The sequence below is a fragment of the Hyla sarda genome, chromosome 8 (genome assembly GCF_029499605.1).
Source record: "Hyla sarda isolate aHylSar1 chromosome 8, aHylSar1.hap1, whole genome shotgun sequence".
Classification (NCBI taxonomy): domain Eukaryota; kingdom Metazoa; phylum Chordata; class Amphibia; order Anura; family Hylidae; genus Hyla; species Hyla sarda.
In genome coordinates this window covers 223753663-223769408 of record NC_079196.1, presented here as the reverse complement: position 1 = coordinate 223769408, position 15746 = coordinate 223753663, and the positions used below count along the sequence as shown (strand labels likewise).

At 42.6% G+C, this 15746-nt stretch overlaps 1 protein-coding gene across 2 annotated transcripts in view; it reads right to left on the bottom strand.

Annotated features, from left to right (window-relative positions):
• The window catches only part of LOC130283840 (uncharacterized), a 119201-nt gene that overhangs the window by 18342 nt on the left and 85113 nt on the right, over positions 1–15746 (bottom strand). For both annotated transcript variants that reach the window (XM_056533411.1, XM_056533413.1), the window contains 2 exons: positions 8509–8817; positions 6668–7015 (listed from right to left, as the gene is read on the bottom strand). In XM_056533411.1, coding sequence (XP_056389386.1) covers positions 6668–7015; positions 8509–8817 — 657 coding nt within the window. The remainder of the gene's footprint in view (positions 1–6667; positions 7016–8508; positions 8818–15746) is intronic.

Genomic DNA, 15746 nt, shown 5'->3' with positions numbered 1-15746 from the left:
TTGTTTTCAGTGGAATTTTTATAGATATTTTGTGTTCTTTAAAATCAATAATGAAATATGAATAAATCTACATACACACTGGCCCAGATTTATCCATCTGCCTTAAAGTAAATCTACCTGGTTTTGCCCATAGAAACCAATCACATCTTAGCTTTCATTATACCAGAGCTCATTATAACATGAAGACTGAGCTGTGATTGGTTGTTATGGGCAAAACCAGACAGTTTTTGTGCAGTATGGGTTTTTACTGACTTTTTTTCTCAATAGGTTTGTTGATAGATCTTGTGTATTGTCCCTGTACTGTGACATCACTGTGTGTATTATCCCTGTACTGTGACATCACTGTGTGTATTATCCCTGCACTGTGACATCACTGTGTGTATTATCCCTGTACTGTGACATCACTGTGTATTATCCCTGTACTGTGACATCACTGTGTGTATTATCCCTGTACTGTGACATCACTGTGTATTATCCCTGTACTGTGACATCACTGTGTGTATTATCCCTGCACTGTGACATCACTGTGTGTATTATCCCTGTACTGTGACATCACTGTGTGTATTATCCCTGTACTGTGACATCACTGTGTGTATTATCCCTGTACTGTGATATCACTGTATATTATCCCTGTACTGTGACATTACTGTGTGTATTATCCCTGCACTGTGACATCACTGTGTGTATTATCCCTGCACTGTGACATCACTGTGTGTATTATCCCTGTACTGTGACATCACTGTGTGTATTATCCCTGTACTGTGACATCACTGTGTGTATTATCCCTTTACTGTGATATCACTGTATATTATCCCTGTACTGTGACATTACTGTGTGTATTATCCCTGCACTGTGACATCACTGTGTGTATTATCTCTGTACTGTGACATCACTGTGTGTATTATCCCTGTACTGTGACATCACTGTGTATTATCCCTGTACTATGACATCACTGTGTATTATCCCTGTACTATGACATCACTATGTATTATCCCTATACTGTGACATCACTGTGTATTATCGGGGAACGGAAAAGGTAATAGGAGAAAAAACCTGAGTTTCCCACCAACGGAAATAAGACCGCCAGGTACGATGGTAAATTTTTGCCGAGGAGGGCTTGCGAGCCCTGAGCATGGTGCAAATGACTTGGGAAGAGAAACCGCGGGCCCTCAAAACTGCGGTCTCAACCGCCACGCCGTCAAATGCAGCAACTGTAAATTGGGGTGGCAAAGAGGACCCTGAGACAGCAGGTCCGGACGAAGTGGAAGACGGAACGGAACGTTGTCCAGGAACCTGACCACGTCGGCGTACCACGTCTTTCGAGGCCAGTCTGGAGCTACTAGAATGGCGGGAACGCCCTCTGCTTTGAGCTTCCTCAGAATCCTGGGAAGGAGCGGAAGGGGAGGGAACAGATAGGACAGGACAAACCCTGCCCAAGGAATCACTAGGGCATCCATGGCTAGGGCCAGTGGGTCCCGGGAATTCGACACAAATGAAGGAATTTTCCAATTGTGTCGAGATGCGAAGAGCGATAAAAACAAGCAATCTCCAGGTAGCAGAGCGGGATCAATGGAAGCGCTGAGACCAGATAAGAAGTTAAAAGGATTTATTTCCCATAATGCAACGCGTTTCACGGTCACCCGCTTCCTCAGGCATGAGGAAGCGGGTGACCGTGAAACGCGTTTCATTATGGGAAATGAATCCTTTTAACTTCTTATCTGGTCTCAGCGCTTCCATTGATCCCGCTCTGCTACCTGGAGATTGCTTGTTTTTATCGTGATTCTATTTCAGCGGGACGAAGCTGCAGAGACCCCTTGATGATACACCCTGTTCCATTGATGTACTTGGTTGGAGTACAACTTCATGTGGTAAGCGCAATTCACACTTAGCGTTATCAACTCACCTTTGGTGTTACACTATGGAGCGCACCCGTTTGTGCTTTTTTTATTTCAGAGATGCGAAGAGGTCCATGTGCGGAGCGCCCCAGAGGTCGCAGATCTGCGCGAAGATCTCCGGATGTAGGGACCACTCGCCGGGGTCGGCTGAGGACCGGCTGAGGAAATCCGCTTCCCAATTGAGCACACCCGGAATGTGAATTGCTGAAATGGCCGGAACCTTGTGTTCTGCCCAGAGGAGGATCTTTGTCACTTCGGCCATGGCTGCCGAGCTGCGAGTGCCGCCCTGCCGATTGATGTAAGCCACGGCCGTGGCATTGTCCGACTGGACGCGGACCGGGCGGGACTGAAGCAGGAACTCCCAATGAAAGAGACAAAGAAGGATCTCCCTCAGTTCCAAGATGTTTATTGGAAGAAGGGCCTCCCGGGGAGACCAGAGGCCTTGAACCGTCTGGTCCCTGAAGACACCGCCCCCAGCCCGACAGACTGGCATCTGTTGTGACCACCTGCCAATGGAGAGGAAGAAATGAATGCCCCTGAAGAAGAAGGGGGGAGTGGAGCCACCAGAGCAGAGCTTGACGGGTCCGATGAGGGAGAACTATTTTGCGATCGAGAGACAGAGGAGACCTGTTCCACCGGGAGAGAATCGTCAGTTGAAGGGGGCTGTAATGAAACTGGGCAAAGGGTACGGCCTCCATTGCCGCCACCATCTGACCCAGAACTTCCATGCAAATGCGAATAGTGACTGGGGCCTGCACTCGAATGGAGTGAACTCCCGACATGAGAGTCAGACGTTTGTCCGGCGGCAGGCAAATCCGGGCAGAGGCCGTGTTGAATTGAAGCCCCAAGAAGATCAGAGATTGGGTGGGAGAAAGGACAGATTTGTCCCTGTTGACCATCCACCCAAAGCATTTCAAGGTCTGGAGAGCGAGAGTCACACTCTCCAGAGCCTGGACCCTGGTGGGAGCCTTGATGAGAAGGTCGTCCAGGTAAGGGATCACTGAGACCCCTCTTGACCGTAACAGGGCTACCACCGGCGGAAGGATCTTGGTAAAGACCCGAGGAGCAGTGGCTAGGCCAAAGGGGAGGGCTATTAATTGAAAATGACCCTCCGGAACTGCAAAGCGGAGGTACCGCTTTCCCGGAGGTACCGGGAAATATTGGAACATGGAGGTAGGCATCTTAGATGTCCACCAAAGAAAGAAACTCCCCTTGTTCCATGGATGCTACTACTGAACAGAGAGCTTCCATTCGGAAGTGGCGAATGAGAAGATGCCGGATGAGACGCTTGAGATCCAAGATTGGACGCACAGAACCTCCTTTCTTGGGGACCACGAAAAGATTGGAATAGAAACCGTGAAAACGTTACTTGGCAGGAACGGGAACAATGACTCCCTGGAGAAGAAGGGACTGGAGAGCCTCCCGAAACTGCTTCGGCAGTGAAGGGAGACAAATTCGATGCGGTATCCGTTGGACACCACGTCCCTGACCCAGGAGTCCTAAATGTGTGTGGTCCAGATGTCTCGAAAGAACAAGAGACGACCTCCCACCTGAGAAAAATCTGCGGGAGGGGGTTTCCCTTCATGCAGAAGTGGGTTTGCGGTTGCCCGATTTGGCCGCATAACAGCTGGAACGGGTGGTGTCCGACTTCCAAGAAGGGCGCACCCGAATGAAGGAGCTTTCTTGTCCCCCGAAGGCGCCTGTCTAGCCCCTTTATTGGGGCCAAAAGTCCGAAAGGACCGGAAAGAGGAGAACTTCCTCTGAGAGGTAGTGCGAGCCTTATTTTGAGGCAATAAAGAACTCTTACCCCCGTCGCCTCAGAGATAATCTCGTCAAGGCGCTTGCCAAAAAGACGGGAACCAGTAAATGGAAGCTCAGTGAGAGACTTCTTGGAGGCGGCATCCGCAGCCCAAGCTTTAAGCCACATGGAACGGCGGAGAGCCGCTACGTTACCAACAGCAAAGGCAGCGCAGCAGCCTGACTGCATAGAGGCTGTACACAAAAAGTCCCCTGCTTTAGAGCATTGGAGAACCAGTGCAGACAGATCCTCCGGGGAGGATCCCGCTAGGATACCCTGATGGATTTGGGAACACCAAACCGTAAGGGCCTTGGACACCCAGGCAGAGGCGAAAGCGGGAAGAAGGGAAGAGCCTGCTGCTTCAGAGGCACACTTCGCTAAGGACTCTACCTTCTTGTCTGCCGGATCCTTGAAGGCAGCCGCGTCTGCTAGCGGCAGTGTAGTAGCCTTAGAGAGGCGGAAACTGGTGGATCCACCGAAGGAGGGGAGGTCACCTTTGAGACAAGGTCCTTGGCGAATGGATACTGCGTTTGAACCTTCTTTATTCCCGGAAACCTCTTGTCAGGATTTCTCCAGGCAGATTCCAGAAGGGTGTCAAACTCAGCGTGAGAGCTGAATATTTGAGGTGCTGGTTTAGCACGATGAAAGGATACTTCAGGAGTCACGTCCGAAGATCCTGGGTCCTTTAAGTGAAAGGTGTCTCTTATGGCCGCAACCAATGAGTTCATCGTATCAGTTGTATCCGAGCGGTCCTCTGAGTCAGATGCCGATTCGGAAGCCTCATCCGCCAGTTCACCAGGAGAATGTGAACGAGTGGAGGCAGCCCTGGAGGAGGGAGACACCGACCGCGTACGCGGCTCTGGAGAGGCAGAGCGGCGACCCCGGGAACGTCCTCTGGAAGAGCAACGTTTGTGCCCAGATGAAACAGAGGGGCTGGACCCACGAGGGAAGCACCCACGTCTACTTGAAGACTCAAGGGAAGAGTCAGAGGAGGCCCCCACGCTTGTGAGGGCGTGAAGTATGTGGAGAAGGGGAGTGGGTCCCTCTAGGGGGTCAGCGTAGGGCAGACCTCTCCAAGGCAGACACCACGTCACGGGAGGCCTCAGCCACCGAACGGGACACCTGAGTCAAAACAGCCATATACTGAGAGAGGGAAGAAACCCAGGCTGGAGAGCATCCGGGGAAACCAGGGGGTCTGGGGGAGCAGTGGAGAAGGCAGAGCAAATGGGTTCAGCAGAACCAGGCATTTTGGAATTACAGCCTTTACAGACAAAATGATAAACTAACGCCCCAGTTGTCTGTGCAGAGGGAGGTACAGGTCTGGGCACAGACATAGTGAAAAAAGAACTCTCTCACCCAAGTCTGTGACCTCAGGGCAGCTGCTGTGAGGAGAACTCCGTTCTGGTGTAGATAGAGAAGGGAGAAATGCCGGCCAATAGCAAAAGAGGGGCGTAATGGCGCTCACGCCTGCTCCTTGCCCCGAGCACACATGTCATTCGCATATGCGCCCGTGGGGAAGTGAACGAGCGAGACACCGCCGGCAGCCGGCTGCTGCCGAAAGCGAAAGTAAGCTGGCGCTTCATGCGCCCGCATAGTAAGTAAGACGCCGCGGTTGTCAGACGCTTAAAGAAACACACACACCACACACACCACACACACACATATCGTTCAAGAAATATGAAAACTATGAATAAAGCTGTGCCCCAGTCCAAAAATGCTCCTGCTCACCCCAGCAATAAAGATAGAAAAAACCAGGCCAGCCCCTGAGAAAAAGGTGGGCAAAAAGTGAGGGTCTCCAGAGGTTGCAAGGCTGTACCTAAGGGAGAAAGGGAATATACTCACCTCAGTCAGAAGAACTTACCTAATGAAGTCTTCTATGAGGTCTTCAGTCAGCTTTCTGTCACCTGCATCACGCCGAGCTACCATGTGCAAGCGAGGCGAGCAGGGAAATAGGGGGACCCTGACCCATGAGGTACAACCCCAGGAGCTGACCATTGGCGAGAGGGGGTTGACATATACGTAATGTCTGTGCCCCCTCAATCTCAATGGGGAGCCGCAGTTCCTGAATCCCCACCTGAAAACGGAAAAGAAATGGAATAAAAAACTAACACATCCCTAATACTAGGAAAATAATAAAACATAAAACCTGGTCTGGAGAGAACTCCAGACCATGTCCACCTCCTTAGACACTAAGCTAAAACTGATTAGCTCAGTGGCCAGTAGGCGGGTATATCCTGCTGGGAGGAGCCGACCTTTTTTTGTTGCCATAGTTTCAAGCCTCCTAGTGACAGCAGCATACACCCATGGTCTGTGTCCCTCAATGGAGCCAATAGAGAAAGGGGGCATTATTACTGTATGAAGGTGCTATTACTGTATGGGGGCTCATGGGGCATTATTTCTGTTTGGGGTACTATTACTGTATGGCGGCTTAGGGGCATTATTACTATAGGGGGCCTAAAATCTGCAACATGCAATAAATTATGTACACTTTTTTCCTGCTACATGTGTAGGGGCTAAAAATTTACTGTTCATTATGACAGATTTTTTATGTGAAATCTATGAAAAAAGCAGCAACATCTGAATCCATTATAATCCATTGATATACAAAAAGAATAGCTACCAGATAATTAAAACTTGCAGACAACCCCTGTCCATGCCTTAGGATATATGGACATCATAGAAGGAGGTATGTACATAACTGGGGACTCTCTCTATGGGCCGGGCAGTTCCTGTTCTGGTGAACTCAAGCCATTTGCTAGGGGCAGTCATGGCCATATGTGGTATTCTATGGCAGGAGACAACCTGTTTAATGTCTTGTCTCTAATGAAACAACCCCTTTATCTGCACAGAACATCCTAACACCACTATGATTGTGATATAATGATGGTTGTAGAATATATTTATAGATTGAACTACTCAGGATAGTTTGGATTTCCATTTGATTATCTTTTATGTAGATGTGTTTGATACTCACGGGTTATCTGCAGCGCTCCTGTACTCTTTTGCATGGGTTGGACAAGGCTGGGATGTTCTACCTGGAAGATGAATTCTGCATCCTGATCCGATTCCATATTGGGGGTGAAGAACAAACATGACTTATAGGAGTATGTATTATTGGGCTGTCTGCCTAATTCACTGTTGGAGATCCTGTACGCCCCATCTCCAACTATGTGATGTGTTTCTCCAGACACTTTGTCCTTCTTGAGCCAAAACCCACTCAATTTATCTGGAAAGTAGTTGGAGATTATACAGTCTACGGAGGCCTCAGTGTTATTATAAAGAGGCGGCACCTGTATGGTCATGGCAGGACGATACGGGTAATCTATGGGAAGAGAAGGAATTGTGTATGACTTGTGATCTTTTCACACTGAGCAGAAAACAACAAAGACATTTAGGGTACGTTCACACATACAGGATCCTGCGCAGATTTGATGCAGCATTTGTAATTGCAGACTAGAAGCTGTGCTCAGTCATTTAGTTTACATTGAAATCTGCAGCAGAAAATCCTGTGAAAAATCCTGTGCAAAATCCTGTGCATCAAATCTGCGTATGTGTGAACGTACCCTAAAACAACAAAATAACTATATATGTGTATACACTGAGATTTATTATTAGACTAGATTTCACATTGCTGCTGCCCCCATCCCGGAATTTTACAGGTACAGGGAGACAGAACCTCTGCGCCCAAAACATGAGGCTGAACCACAGGTAACGTAAGTACTTATAGCACAGACACATATTACTGATCACTCATATACATCACATACATATTACTGAACACTCATATACATCACATACATATTACTGATCACTCATATACATCACATACATATTACTGATCACTCATATACATCACATACATATTACTGATCACTCATAAACATCACATACATATTACTGATCACTCATATACATCACATACATATTACTGATCACTCATATACATCACATACATATTACTGATCACTCATATACATCACATACATATTACTGATCACTCATATACATCACATACATATTACTGATCACTCATAAACATCACATACATATTACTGATCACTCATAAACATCACATACATATTACCCTACAAACACAATACAATACTACATAGTGCAGATAGGAAGGTGCAGTATCCTGGCCTTCTCGAAGATATTGTAGTTTATATTATCAGGATAAGCGCCAGGTAAATGGTCCGTGATGTTTAATGCAGTTGTCTCATGAACACAGGCTATATGTGAGTTACTTGAATGGTTTTGACCACAGTGAGAGACACTTTATCATATCCCCTCTCTACTCATCCTTATAAAGGGGAACTCTAAACATGGACTGTCTATGACATCCATCCGCTCTAATGACAGACATGGCTTCCCCAGTCCATTACAGTTAATCCCCATGTACAACTTCTCTTGAAATATAATATCAAAGAGCATCTAAGTAACACATAATGTGCTAAAGTAACAGTGATCTGAAGATAGTAGATAACTGGATTACCAGCCTCCTGCTGAAACTAAATGAGATGAGCGAGAAAAGTCACTAGTTGTGATGAGTACCTAGTAGAGAGACCCACAATTATAATCTTATTCTAAGTCAAAAAAGATGCATTGAAGAAAAGTTACTAAACTCATAATAGATGCCCCTGCAAAACAGTGGTGAGCAATGGAGACAGGAGGTCACATAAGAAAGCAAAGTGTGTCTTGTATGTCGTGAGGTGTAACATTTTCATGCCTTTTTTTTCTGAACTGTGCTGCTTTCCTTTGGTAAGGTCTTGTTCATATAACACTGTTGATACGTGTGCCCCACTTTACACCACTCACCTTTATCTCGTATAGACCACTCTCTGCTCCCGGGATCATCCATGGACTCATGACTCCATGTCACATAGACTTTGCAGTTTGGGTCCTTTAATAGATGCTCAGAGACTCTACAATCACTGGTAACATTATAGGATTTATCCATATTAGTTGTATATTTTTCTGTTGATGGGCAGGTCCAGGTCCCTTGTTCTGATCCACAAAACCACGTTATCTGTATATCTTTGGGATAGAAATTCTGTAGAATCAGAGAATATTTCAGCTCCTCTTCGCCTGCAGTTGCTCTAACATGTCTTCTGTTTTTTGGTTTGCCTAGAAACAAAGGAAATGATCCAGGAATTGGACACTTTGAGTTTCACACACATTTTTTTTGTCTTGTTTTCAGTGGAATTTTTATAGATATTTTGTGTTCTTTAAAATCAATAATGAAATATGAATAAATCTACATACACACTGGCCCAGATTTATCCATCTGCCTGAAAGTAAATCTACCTGGTTTTGCCCATAGAAACCAATCACATCTTATCTTTCATTATACCAGAGCTCATTATAACATGAAGGCTGAGCTGTGATTGGTTGTTATGGGCAAAACCAGACAGTTTTTGTGCAGTATGGGTTTTTCCTGGCTTTTTTTCTCAATAGGTTTGTTGATAGATCTTGTGTATTGTCCCTGTACTGTGACATCACTGTGTGTATTATCCCTGTACTGTGACATCACTGTGTGTATTATCCCTGCACTGTGACATCACTGTGTGTATTATCCCTGTACTGTGACATCACTGTGTGTATTATCCCTGTACTGTGACATCACTGTGTGTATTATCCCCGTACTGTGACATCACTGTGTGTATTATCCCTGTACTGTGACATCACTGTGTGTATTATCCCTGCACTGTGACATCACTGTGTGTATTATCCCCGTACTGTGATATCACTATGTATTATCCCTGTACTGTGACATCACTGTGTATTATCCCTGTACTGTGACATCACTGTGTGTATTATCACTTTACTGTGACATCAATGTGTATTATCCCTGTACTGTGACATCACTGTGTATATTATCCCTGTACTGTGACATCACTGTGTATATTATCCCTGTACTGTGACATCACTGTGTGTATTATCCCCGTACTGTGATATCACTATGTATTATCCCTGTACTGTGACATCACTGTGTATTATCCCTGTACTGTGACATCACTGTGTGTATTATCCCTGTACTGTGACATCACTGTGTATTATCCCTGTACTGTGACATCACTGTGTATTATCCCTGTACTGTGACATCACTGTGTGTATTATCCCTGTACTGTGACATCACTGTGTATATTATCCCTGTACTGTGACATCACTGTGTGTATTATCCCCGTACTGTGATATCACTGTGTATTATCCCTGTACTGTGACATCACTGTGCATTATCCCTGTACTGTGACATCACTGTGTATTATCCCTGTACTGTGACATCACTGTGTGTATTATCCCTGTACTGTGACATCACTGTGTATTATCCCTGTACTGTGACATCATTGTGTGTATTGTCCCTGTACTGTGCCATCACTGTATTATCCCTGTACTGTGACATCACTGTGTATTATCCCTCTACTGTGACATCACTGTGTGTATTATCCCTGTACTGTGACATCACTGTGTGTATTATCCCTGTACTGTGACATCACTGTGTGTATTATCCCTGTACTGTGATATCACTGTGTATTATCCCTGTACTGTGACATCACTGTGTATTATCCCTGTACTGTGACATCACTGTATTATCCCTGTACTGTGACATCAATGTGTATTATCCCTGTACTGTGCCATCACTGTGTGTATTATCCCTGTACTGTGACATCACTGTGTGTATTATGCCTGTACTGTGACATCACTGTGTATTATCCCTGTACTGTGACATCAATGTGTATTATCCCTGTACTGTGCCATCACTGTGTGTATTATCCCTATACTGTGACATCACTGTGTGTATTATGCCTGTACTGTGACATCACTGTGTATTATCCCTGTACTGTGACATCATTGTATGTATTATCCCTGTACTGACATAACTGTGTGTATTCTCCCTGTACTGTGACATCACTGTGTGTATTATACCTGTACTGTGACATCACTGGGTGTATTATACCTGTACTGTGACATCACTGTGTATTATCCCTGTACTGACATCACTGTGTGTATTATCCCTGTACTGTGACATCACTGTGTGTATTATCCCTGTACTGTGACATCAATGTGTATTATCCCTGTACTGTGCCATCACTGTGTGTATTATCCCTATACTGTGACATCACTGTGTGTATTATGCCTGTACTGTGACATCACTGTGTATTATACCTGTACTGTGACATCATTGTATGTATTATCCCTGTACTGACATAACTGTGTGTATTCTCCCTGTACTGTGACATCACTGTGTGTATTATACCTGTACTGTGACATCACTGGGTGTATTATACCTGTACTGTGACATCACTGTGTATTATCCCTGTACTGACATCACTGTGTGTATTATCCCTGTACTGTGACATCACTGTGTGTATTATACCTGTACTGTGACATCACTGGATGTATTATACCTGTACTGTGACATCACTGTGTATTATCTCTGTACTGACATCATTGTGTGTATTATCCCTGTACTGTGACATCACTGTGTGTATTATACCTGTACTGTGACATCACTGGGTGTATTATACCTGTACTGTGACATCACTGGTTATTATCTCTGTACTGTGACATCATTGTGTGTATTATCCCTGCACTGTGACATCACTGTGTGTATTATACCTGTACTGTGACATCACTGTGTATTATCTCTGTACTGACATCATTGTGTGTATTATCCCTGTACTGTGACATCACTGTGTGTATTATACCTGTACTGTGACATCACTGGGTGTATTATACCTGTACTGTGACATCACTGGTTATTATCTCTGTACTGTGACATCATTGTGTGTATTATCCCTTCACTGTGACATCACTGTGTGTATTATACCTGTACTGTGACATCACTGGGTGTATTATACCTGTACTGTGACATCACTGTGTATTATCTCTGTACTGTGACATCATTGTGTGTATTATCCCTGCACTGTGACATCACTGTGTGTATTATCCCTGTACTGTGACATCACTGTGTGTATTATACCTGTACTGTGACATCACTGTGTGTATTATCTCTGTACTGTGACATCACTGTGTGTATTATCCCTGTACTGTGACATCACTGTGTGTATTATCCCTGTACTGTGACATCACTGTGTATTATCCCTGTACTGTGACATCATTGTGTGTATTATCCCTGTACTGTGCCATCACTGTATTATCCCCGTACTGTGTACTGTGACATCACTGTGTATTATCCCTCTACTGTGACATCACTGTGTACTATTCTTGTACTGTAATATCACTGTGTGTATTATCCCTGTACTGTGACATCACTATGTGTATTATCCCTGTACTGTGACATCAATTTGCATTATCCCTGTACTGTGCCATCACTGTGTGTTTTATCCCTATACTGTGACATCACTGTGTGTATTATGCCTGTACTGTGACATCACTGTGTTTTATCCCTGTACTGTGACATCATTGTGTGTATTATCCCTGTACTGACATCACTGTGTGTATTATCCCTGTACTGTGACATCACTGTGTGTATTATACCTGTACTGTGACATCACTGTGTGTATTATCCCTGTACTGTGACATCACTGTGTATTATCCCTGTACTGACATCACTGTGTGTATTATCCCTGTACTGTGACATCACTGTGTGTATTATCCCTGTACTGTGACATCACTGGGTGTATTATACCTGTACTGTGACATCACTGTGTATTATCTCTGTACTGTGACATCATTGTGTGTATTATCCTTGTATTGTGATGTGACTGTACATATTAACCCTGTACTGTGACATCACTGCCCCTGGATACTTGTACCCTGTTTTGGTTTTGTGTTTTACTTTCACTTTAACTTTTGTGACCGGCTTCCCTGAATATTCTTTTGGGTTCTGTACTGCAAAATATTCTTCCTGCCCTCCATTACTAGACCCCCTGGCTAGTCTTGACTATATTTATTTCCAATCCTGTGTTTCATCATTTTTTTTTTTTTTTTACTCTACCCTGGTACATTTAGGCTATGTTTACACAAAGTATTTTTTGCCTCAATTTAGTTTTTATGTTTGCACATAATTTTTTTCAAACGTTTATAGCTCAAAAAATGCCCCAAAATACTGTGTGTAAACATAGCCTTAAATTGGGTCTCCCTCTTGTCATCGCCTATAGCAATCCTACCTCCAATCATCCACAATGTATCCAAATCCACTTCTGCCAGATGTTGGCTTTTATTCTAACTTTTTTCTTTCTAAAGCACACAGTTTATAAGGAAAGAACAATGGTCATGGGAAAGTGGGGGCATTATAGGTAAAAGTGTTAAACCTAAGCGAGCTGCTCTGAAAAGAGATAGATGTGGTAATAAGGATCATCCAGACCAATAAGGATGTCCTAATGTTTCATATGAGGGTTTTGGATATAACCTGTGATAGTGATCCAAATCTGCCATCAGATTTCTGCCATGAATTGTTCAGCAGATCTGCATACTGTAAATCAGTGGAGCTACATCACAGCTTTTCAAAGAAGAATCTGTGACAATTATAAACATGCTGAGTACTTTATAATCTGCAGAATCTGTGACAATTATAAACATCCTGAGTACTTTATAATCTGCAGAATCTGTGACAATTATAAACATCCTGAGTACTTTATCATCTGCAGAATCTGTGACAATTATAAACATCCTGTGTACTTTATAATCTGCAGAATCTGTGACAATTATAAACATCCTGTGTACTTTATAATCTGCAGAATCTGCGACAATTATAAACATCCTGTGTACTTTATAATCTGCAGAATCTGTGACAATTATAAACATCCTGTGTACTTTATAATCTGCAGAATCTGTGACAATTATAAACATGCTGAGTACTTTATAATCTGCAGAATCTGTGACAATTATAAACATCCTGAGTACTTTATCATCTGCAGAATCTGTGACAATTATAAACATCCTGTGTACTTTATAATCTGCAGAATCTGTGACAATTATAAACATCCTGAGTACTTTATAATCTGCAGAATCTGTGACAATTATAAACATCCTGAGTACTTTATAATCTGCAGAATCTGTGACAATTATAAACATGCTGTGTACTTTATAATCTGCAGAATCTGCGACAATTATAAACATGCTGTGTACTTTATAATCTGCAGAATCTGCGACAATTATAAACATTAGTGTTGAGCGGCATAGGCCATATTCGAATTCGCGAATATTCGCGAATATATGGACGAATATTCGTCATATATTCGCGAATATTCGCATATTCGTTATATTCTTGTTTTATTTTCGCATATGCAAAATTTCGCGTATACGAAAATTAACATATGTGAATATTCGCATATGCGAAAAGTAGCATATGCGAAAATTCGCATGTGTTAATTTTCGTATATGCGAATTTTCGCACGCCAGTCTCACACAGTAGTATTACAGCCTTCTTTACACCACACAAGCTGGAAGCAGAGAGGGATGATCACTGTTATGTGTACTGTGAAAAAAAAAAAAAAACGAATATTCATAATTACGAATATATAGCGCTATATTCGCGAAATTCGCGAATTCGCGAATATGCGATATTCGCGAATAATATTCGAATTGCGAATATTCGTGAGCAACACTAATAAACATCCTATGTACTTTATAATCTGCAGAATCTGCGACAATTATAAACATCCTGAGTACTTTATAATCTGCAGAATCTGCGACAATTATAAACATCCTGAGTACTTTATAATCTGCAGAATCTGCGACAATTATAAACATCCTATGTACTTTATAATCTGCAGAATCTGCGACAATTATAAACATCCTGAGTACTTTATAATCTGCAGAATCTGTGACAATTATAAACATCCTGAGTACTTTATAATCTGCAGAATCTGTGACAATTATAAACATCCTGTGTACTTTATAATCTGCAGAATCTGTGACAATTATAAACATGCTGAGTACTTTATAATCTGCAGAATCTGTGACAATTATAAACATCCTAAGTACTTTATAATCTGCAGAATCTGCGACAATTATAAACATGCTGAGTACTTTATAATCTGCAGAATCTGTGACAATTATAAACATGCTGAGTACTTTATAATCTGCAGAATCTGCGACAATTATAAACATGCTGTGTACTTTATAATCTGCAGAATCTGCTACAATTATAAACATCCTGTGTACTTTATAATCTGCAGAATCTGTGACAATTATAAACATGCTGAGTACTTTATAATCTGCAGAATCTGCGACAATTATAAACATCCTGAGTACTTTATAATCTGCAGAATCTGCGACAATTATAAACATCCTGAGTACTTTATAATCTGCAGAATCTGCGACAATTATAAACATTCTGAGTACTTTATAATCTGCAGAATCTGCGACAATTATAAACATCCTGAGTACTTTATAATCTGCAGAATCTGCGACAATTATAAACATTCTGAGTACTTTATAATCTGCAGAATCTGCGACAATTATAAACATCCTATGTACTTTATTATCTGCAGAATCTGCGACAATTATAAACATCCTGAGTACTTTATAATCTGCAGAATCTGTGACAATTATAAACATCCTGTGTACTTTATAATCTGCAGAATCTGTGACAATTATAAACATCCTGTGTACTTTATAATCTGCAGAATCTGCGACAATTATAAACATCCTGAGTACTTTATAATCTGCAGAATCTGTGACAATTATAAACATGCTGAGTACTTTATAATCTGCAGAATCTGCGACAATTATAAACATCCTGTGTACTTTATAATCTGCAGAATCTGCAACAATTATAAACATCCTGAGTACTTTATAATCTGCAGAATCTGCGACAATTATAAACATCCTATGTACTTTATAGTCTGCAGAATCTGCGACAATTATAAACATCCTGAGTACTTTATAATCTGCAGAATCTGTGACAATTATAAACATCCTGAGTACTTTATAATCTGCAGAATCTGTGACAATTATAAACATCCTATGTACTTTATAATCTGCAGAATCTGCGACAATTATAAACATCCTGAGTACTTTATAATCTGCAGAATCTGTGACAATTATAAACATGCTGAGTACTTTATAATCTGCAGAATCTGTGA